The sequence below is a fragment of the Marmota flaviventris genome, chromosome 4, assembly GCF_047511675.1.
Source record: "Marmota flaviventris isolate mMarFla1 chromosome 4, mMarFla1.hap1, whole genome shotgun sequence".
Lineage (NCBI taxonomy): Eukaryota > Metazoa > Chordata > Mammalia > Rodentia > Sciuridae > Marmota > Marmota flaviventris.
This window is the reverse complement of record NC_092501.1, coordinates 163376176-163384839: the sequence shown is the minus strand read 5'-3', so window position 1 is coordinate 163384839 and position 8664 is coordinate 163376176. Positions and strand designations below refer to the sequence as shown.

Below are 8664 nucleotides of genomic sequence, written 5' to 3'. Positions count from 1 at the left end.
TGTGACATGATTCCGTGTTACCTCTTTAAACATCTGTTGCTCCAGGAGAGGAGGATAATAAGTGGGTATAGAGGTGAACAGACCCTCCGCACATGTGGAACACATTAGGGGTTCCAGACACTTCACAACACTTCACAGTGGTTCTCACCTGATCGTCAAGTGACAACTACATGAAACCAGAGGACCCGTGATGCTAGACAAATGCAGATGGACGAGGACGCAGAGGTTCTGAGTCTTATTACTGGGCCGTCAGTCAGGAGCCAGCAGGGGAGGGGACCAACCACTCCCCCAGCATCAAAGCCCTCCTCCTCCTATCACTTCTTCTTCCTTTCTCTTTTTTTTTTTAAAGAGAGGAGAGAGAATTTTTTAATATTTATTTTTCAGTGGACACAACACCTTTACTTATTTGTTTTTTTATTATGTGGTGCTGAGGATCGAACCCAGAGCCCCGTGCATGCCAGGAGAGCAAGTTACTGCTTGAGCCACATCCCCAGTCCTCACTTCTTTAAAAAAAAAAAAAAAAAAAGCAAAATGAATTGCTAAATATATTTTATTTGGATCAACAAGGAAAAACTTAAGAACCAGAGATTTAAACAAAGTTTGGTTTTAGATACAATCTTAAATCACTTTCTTAGTTTTGAAAAGTGTCTTTAAAAACTTTCTACATGGAAAGTTGATGTAGACTGGGGCATTTTTTTCCAAATACTATTTAAACAAATGAAGGCAACTACTTAGTGAAGTTTACTGTTAATGAGATAAGATGACAAAATACAAAGGAAGCAGCTGTTACAAAAATGTTAAGTACTACGGCATTGTCAAGTATGATTCCTGATAAAATTAGAATTACGATCATGTCTTCTGAGATGTCGTTGGAGCTTTGCAAGAGTACATGCATGCTCCTAACTCCAGGATGCTAAGGCCTTCAGTGACACCTCCGCTTCCATAAAGCAAGTACCAGGTGTGTGTGAAAGGCTGGGATACGTGGACTACAATAGCAGCAGTTTGAAATAGAAAAACCAGAAATAAAGGGAAATTATATTACTTTATCATAAATGTCTTCATTCATTTCTCTTGGAGACTTTACTTTATATAAGTGCAACTAGTTATTTTTAATTAGTGCTTTATATGCATAAGGTGAAATTGCCCTACATCTAAATGTTTGAAGTGAAATTATAAAAAATACATACATGCATATACAATGGAGAAAATTCTTTTCCTTCTGTGAAATGTCTGGGTAACAGATAATATTAGAGGTGAAAATTGCATAGTTGAACCAAGCAAAAACTTAAGTGGTACATTTATCCTCTTTTCAGTCCAATTGTGTAATATTTAAAATTGAACTTTTTAAAGTTGTTTATTCTTTTAACTGGAACCTAAAATCAAAACCACTAAACTTTCAATTATTCTTGTACTTAATGCAAGATTTCTAGAGGATTTTTTGTTGTTGTTAAACTTTCTATGACATTAACTTAAAGAGGGGCCTTTTTTTTTTTTTTTTAAACTTATATGTGGTGCTGAGGATCGAACCCAGGGCCTTGCATGTGCGAGGCAAGAGCTCTACCGCTGAGCCATAACCCCAGGCCCAAGAGGGGCGTTTTTAACAAGAAAAAATGAAATCTGAGACTGTCCATAGATGTCTCCATGTCCTACAGAAGTGGGCACAAGTTCCAGGGGACATGATGGAATATCACTTTTGGAGAAGTCACTACTGCTCTTTGAGCCATGTGCTTCCTCTGAGAGAAGAAGCTGTGGTACATTGTTCAAGATAGAATTAGAAAGACTTTTCAGTATAATTCTATCTTTCTGAATACAGGCTCTATTTCTTGTAATTCACATGACACTCTTTGGCTGTGGTTGTCTGTTAAATTTCCTGTTTTGGACCACTTTCAGCAAACCAAAATAAACAGCTCACAGAAAAGGCTATGGTAACTACTTTTCCCCTTTTGGCACTTCCAGTTAAGTGATTTCCCCTTAGAGGTGCAGAGGAAGAGGGGCAAAGAGCCACAGACACGGCATAAGTGGGTCACAGAAGTTTCAATGCCCCAAAAAAGGTGCCATCTCCGTCCCGTGAAATCTTTGCATCTTCTCGTGGTATTGCAAGTTGAAGTTCATCTCCTTCCTCCAGCTTCGCAATGCCTGGGGAAGAGTGATTTACAAGAACTTAAAATGGTTGTTTTGTGATAAAGGAAGAAAACAACTTAAAGCAAAATGTTTCAGAAAAAATTATTAAAATAAGGAGACACACTTTAGGTGCATCAAGAGACCAGCTGCAACACTATTGGCCTTAAAAGTAAAATAAAGAAATACGCAGGAGGAGGTACAACAGAAACAAATAGGTTTATCATCTGTTTATAAAATGAAGACTCAGAAAGGGACCCAAAAATCAAACTTTAGAAACAAGTTAAATAAGTTATGTAGCATATCCCTTGATAGAATATTACATAGAGAAGGGTTTTGCTTAATTTTATTGAAAAAGGAAACCGTTTCTAATACTAAATAAAAATGCAAAAATAAAAATACAGAGGATAGTCTTTTTTTTTTTAAGAGAATTTTTTAAAATATTTTTTAGTTTTCGTCAGACACATCTTTGTTTGTATGTGGTGCTGAGGATAGAACCCAGGCCGCACGAATGCCAGGCGAGCGAGCTACTGCTTGAGCCACATCACCAGCCCGATAGTCTTAATTATACTTTTAAATGAGCATATAGAAGTATAAATATTAAGAACTTAAAAAAAAAAAAAGCTATTGCTTAGCAAAGCACATTGGTTGGCACAGTCTTCCACTAGAGTTCCTGCTATGGTGTTAGGTGTCATTTTGGATCACTTTTTAAATTTTTTTTTTTTTTAGGGTTGATGGACCTTTATTTTATTCACTTATTTATATGTGGTGCTGAGAATTGAAGCCAGTGCCTCACACGCGTGAGGCAAGCGCTCTACCACTGAGCCACTCTTTAGGGGAGAAGCCTTCCTTGTATTAGGTTTCCTTAAATAACCGTTTGCCTTATAATCAAAAGAAACAAAGAAATTAGCTCATTAAAAATGACCAAGGGGGGCTGGGGATGTGGCTCTAGCGGTAGCGTGCTCACCTGGCATGCATGCGGCCCGGGTTCGATCCTCAGCACCATATACAAACAAAGATGTTGTGTCTGCCGAAAACTAAAAAATAAATATTAAAAAATTCTCTTTCTCTCTCTCTCTCTCTCTCTCTCTCTCTCTCTCAAAAAAAAATGACCAAGGTATCCGTGTGTCTAATTTACAATGATGTATCCAGTGAATTAAGAATACAAAATACAACTCAAGACCTACAGTAAATATAAGGGGTAATTGTTGGCTATCATAAACAAAAAATATGGAGAACAGGGGCAAGGAGTTGAAGAACAAATACACCAAATAACTAGTACCTAAATGGTCAAGACCTAAACGTAACAACTTAGAAAGTTGTGCCTTGTATCGTTAGCACACAGTGAAACTGACTCACATACACACCTCTACTCAACCTAAGGCTCAAAGCACCAGATCTCCTGGGTCCACACAGCCAGTTTGTCTATAGAATCCATTCTGTGTACATTCACTGCTCATCTAGGTAGGAGCAGTGATGGAGGATGACAGCTTCCTGTCCCCAAGGTCTTGTTTTTTTGTAATGGGCCAAGACAGACAACAGTGTCTGTTTTAGACATTGTTTAGGGTAGTGAATATACTTTCTAGAATCATTAAAGCATTTGAAAATTGACTATATTAAAGAGTTAAATAAATCTTGACCCTTTTTCTATTTTTCTCACTTATTGAATACACTTGTGCTTATCGTATAAAGGAAATAGCTCACAGAGCACTAATTAATAATAACTCAAGATTAAGAGTAAATAAGTCTTATTTAAAACTCTGACACTGTTTGGGACTATTTCTACTCTTCCAACTGTAACAGTTGGCTGTAACTTTTTGAACAGTAATTATATTCAATTTACTAATAGTAAGATTCAGCTTTAGGTACATTAGTGGTCCCTAGTATTTTGTTGGGCTTCTTAAGCTGACCCTTTCAGTCTTTTCAGGTAACTATGGAAGTAGTTCATGCAATCATACACTATCATGCAGTTTTTCATGACTTTAAACAAATTCAACCTAAGACATTAAAATTGCAAGCCTGAAGATTGTTAGAGAATTGTTCTCCTATGTAACAGAGTTATTAGTACTAAGAAATATCTTTAAAATCAAGGCAATTATTGTTTTAACAGGCACCCAGGCAATCTGGCAGCATACTCTCCGAGGAAGTGAATGTGAGATGAGTAGATGATTAGAAAATTTTAAAGAGTTAGTTGTGAAACTCCAAGTACTAATGCATATAAATAAGACAGGAGTGGCCTTGACATTTATAAAGATTTTGCAATATCAAAATGCCAGTCAGCACTGGGCACAAAGAAAGTTGCCTGTATGAAAATCAGGGAATTCCAATTTCAGACTTCCTCCTGCCCCCACTGTAGCTATTCACGTCCAGAATGATGCCACCTTCCTCACTATGCACCACTGTCCTATGTCCTATGTCACACTGCATCCGTTTCTAACTGATTGACTGGGGATTTGTTTGGAACCGCCTTTAGAATAGTTCAAGTATTTCCCAATCCTGTGACCACACTGTGTGCCCTTCCCAGGCACTGCCTGAGGCTGAAGACATTCCTCGGGGCTCTGAACCGATGTGTCAAAATCTCCAGGGGGGAATTAGTGTGACCAAGATGAGCATGTTTTTAAAAAGCCAGCCTTGAAGAACATGAAATCAACCCCCCAAAATAAAACAGCCCTCCCAGGCTGTTACCAAGCCTGCTTCCCTGAGCTTCTGCTCTCTCCTGAGTTCAAAAGCAGGGTCACTCCTACACTCTCACATCCCAAAGTCACCTGCCAGGTGTCCCTTGACACCAGAGGCTACCCGTCTGAAAGGAGAGATGGTGTGCCATCCTGTCCTTTGTGCACTCATGTCCACGTGAGGCCATTCTTCCCAGAAGGTGGAAGTTCTGCTGGCTCCCACTGTGGACCAGACTAGCTGGTTTACTCCAAGTTCTGGAACTTCGCAGCTGTGCAACCTGGGAGAAGTTATGTTACCTCTCTGTGCCTCAGCTTCCTCCTCCCTTAAGTGGAAGATTCAGTGAGCACCAGGGAGAGTACCTGGCAGTTGGAGATCTCTGTTAGGTATTAGTGTAGTTGTTGTATTGTTGGAATTGCTGTCCATGTAGAGCTCTACGAAGTTGCTCTGCTTTCTAAATGTATATAAAAAATGTTCAACTATTAGTAATGATTCCAACCATCTCAACAGATGGGCTCATCCTTCAAGATAATAAAACACAATGTACTGAAGAACGTCTGCCTGTTTATATTTATGGCCTGTCCTTTCTTTCCTGCCCTGGGCAGCTAGATTTTTCAGCCCAGTCTGTCTGCATTCCACAACAAGCAGGTCTGAGAACGGTCACTTACCAGCTGAATAACAGGAGTTGTTGGGTAGTGTTTCTGGCATATTCTGAATACATCGGAACAATGTCACCAGACTCAACTCGTCCCCAAAGACGTGGACTTTTTTCCTCTGTATTAGGTGTCCCATGGCAAAGGTGCTATCGGTGTACAAAACCTGAGAACAAACCAAAGAACACTGCCAGACGAGTGCACGGATCGGGAGGCATCGGACTATAAACAGGAGGCTGTGAACCTACCTGGCCATATATAAAGAAGTACCCGGTTTCTTTCACCACTATTTTATTCTCTTTTTCTTCCAGGGCTCTTCCTCTCTTAAAGCTGAGAAGCCATGGAACAAATGTATAAGCTCCTATAAGGAAGAGAAGTATTCATAAGAAAGGAACCTGAGAAAAGTAGTTTCCACTTATTTTTTTTAAATAAGTAGTTGTTAACCTGAATCTGAAACTTGAATTTCATCTACTTAAAAAAATCATAAAAGAGGAAAAGACAAATCGCCACACCCATTGGATTCTCTGGATTCTCTGGTCTCTTATGCACTGACCCGGGCAAGAGTCACATTCCGGGATCTGAGAGCCAGCGCCTTGGGCATGTCTGGGCTTCCTGACATTGTGTCATGATACAGGCTGGTCTGAAGGGAAAGCCTGCAGGGCAGGCTGGACACAAGTCCTAACAGCATACTGGTAGAGACTGTCCTCTGATCCGCAGGGTGAAGAGCTTAGCAGAAGCAACGAGAGGAAACCAGCCCGCTGTGCCCTGGCAGCAGAGCAGAGCCAAGCAGAGGGGAAGGTCACTGGGCTGCCACAGGCACTGCGTGTTCACTGCCCTGGGGGCATGTGGGGAGTGGCAGGGAGACAGACACTTGCTCAAGATCTGATGAAGGGGCAGGCAGGAAATGCAGCCCCGGAACAAGCAGGCAAGGGTCCAGAGTCGCTGAGCCAGAACAAGTCTGGGCATCTGGACACCCACACCCAGTGACCAGACAGACGCCCCTCCCTGTGCTCCAGCTGATTCCCGGTTCCTCACAGCTCCATTATGCAAACACTGGTGTTAGGGGGACCTTACAATGTCTAGATACTGGGAGATCTGGTGAGGTGTCCATAAAATGGTAGCAAAACAAGGAAACGGAAGGCTACAGAGATGGAGGTACAGGACAGCAAGACGAAGTGTGGAGGTTGGAAGCCGTGTTTACAGTGTTCTGGATAACTGGCAAAGCTGAGCCACGTGCATCTCCAAACTCCACCATGGTCATAGCAAAGGGAGGGTGAGATGAACGGCAGAATATGCCAGAAACTCAAGCAAAGAACAGCTTTTCCTGGATTTGAGGCCGAAGAGTTTCCAGGGATCTTCAAAAGGGCTCAGAGTGACACGCAGCTGACAATTTGTAGAGCTCCCTCCCCCAGGCTCCTCATAGCTTTATTGAGGTAAAACTAAAGCACAATAAAATGCATACATTGAAGTACGAAATTTGATCATTTTTGACATGTATATAACCAATGCTATCAAAACAAAGTATTTCCACTACTTTTTTAAAATTTGAAATCATGCAGACTTGTTTCCTGCATGATTTACTACAGTAGAAATCAATCACCTTAAGATATAGAACCCCACCCCCATCTGTCAACTATTTAAAAATTAAACGGCACACACATAAATATCTCAGGTCAAGGAAGATTCATTATAATGTGCCTTGGTGTGGGTCTACTAGGAGTCCTATAAGCCTCTTGTATTTGATTTTTTTTTTTCCATTTCATTCTTTAAGTTTGGGATATTTCCTGATATTATTTCATTGAAAAGATTGTATATTACTTTGGTTTGTATCTCCACACTCTCATCTATCCTGATAAATCTTAAATTTGATCTTTTCATGTTATCCCATCTTTCTGTTCATGGTTTCTTAACATCTTCTCTCCATGGTCAACTCTATTTTCAAGATTATATACTTTGTCCTCATTGCCTGAGACTCTGTCTTCCAGGTGGTCTGGTCTGTTGGTGATGTTTTCTATTGAATTTTTAATTTAGTTTCCTTAATTTCAAGGATTTTTTGTTCAGAACCTCTTTATTGAACTGATCTTTTGCTATAACTGTCTTTGCTCTCTTACATAATCCTTTACTTCACAGTCTAACTATGTACATTCTAAACTCCTTCTGACGTTTCTTCCACTTTGGCGCTGATGGATTCTGTAATTGGAGTATCTTGGTTTGCTCGGGGCAACTTGTTCCCTTGCTTTCTCATGTTGTGTGTCTACCCATCTAACAGTATGGATCTGAGGCAGTCGAGTTTCTACCCTGTGCATTTATAGTGTCTTTTGAAGCCTTCTAGTACCTCATTGTTGAGGGGGAGTCAACAACCTAATCCAACAATTCACAGCATAAACAAAATATTTCCTACTACGATGTCTACAATGTTAATTATCACAATAGATGATCAGTTATTGCCTATAATAAAAACAGCAAGTTGCAAAAAGGTTTATAATTTCAAATGGTAGACAGGGATAGAACAGAAGTGATAATAGGATGTGATTATGAGGGAGGAGGAAGGAAAAAGCAGTAAAATATTAAGAGTGAAAGAGCAATAGAGATTGGCAGAAGAAAGGAATCAAGGAAAACGGGTAGGAAGAAAAATCATACAGTAAAAATTAAGATCAAATTAAAAGTGAAAGAACACAAAACAAAATTAAAACATACTAATCAAACAGTCTGGTTTACAAAAAACTGATCCACGAAAAATAACTGGCTTCAAAAATGCTATAAATGAGGAAAAACTCAAATATGAATATGTATGAATGTCCATTGTTTTGTGTAAGTTTGTGGAGAGAAGACTTAAGACGTGCTCTTTGCTTTTTTCAGGAAGGTGTCATGTTATCACTGTAATTACCATGCTGTAGACAGATCTCTGGAACCTCTTTGTCCTGTGAAACTGAAACTCTTTGACCTGATTCTCCCCAATCTCCAGCCCCTGCCTCAGTAGCCACTATCCTACTGTGCAAGTTCAATGACTTTGAATCCCATATACAAATGAGACCATGTGGCGTTTGTCTTTCTGGGTCTGGCTGACTGCAGTTACACATGGTCTTCCAGGTTCATCTGTGTTGTGACAGATGACAGAACTCCCTCTTTGCAATAGCTGCAGAGCATGCAGGTGTGTGTGGCACTCATCTTCATCCATCCATCTCCTGATGCACACTTAGGTGGGTCACATTCTGGCTACTAT

General features: G+C 40.1%; 1 protein-coding gene across 1 annotated transcript in view; it reads right to left on the bottom strand.

Moving 5' to 3' along the window:
* Positions 1 to 532: 532 nt before the first annotated feature.
* Tnfsf13b (TNF superfamily member 13b) overlaps positions 533 to 8664 on the bottom strand; it is a 34886-nt gene continuing 26754 nt past the window's right edge. The window contains exons 4-6 of the mRNA XM_027938862.2: positions 5690 to 5802; positions 5457 to 5607; positions 533 to 2136 (exon numbers count right to left, since the gene is read on the bottom strand). Of these exons, the coding sequence (XP_027794663.1) occupies positions 2024 to 2136; positions 5457 to 5607; positions 5690 to 5802 (377 nt within the window). The 3' untranslated portion in view covers positions 533 to 2023. The remainder of the gene's footprint in view (positions 2137 to 5456; positions 5608 to 5689; positions 5803 to 8664) is intronic.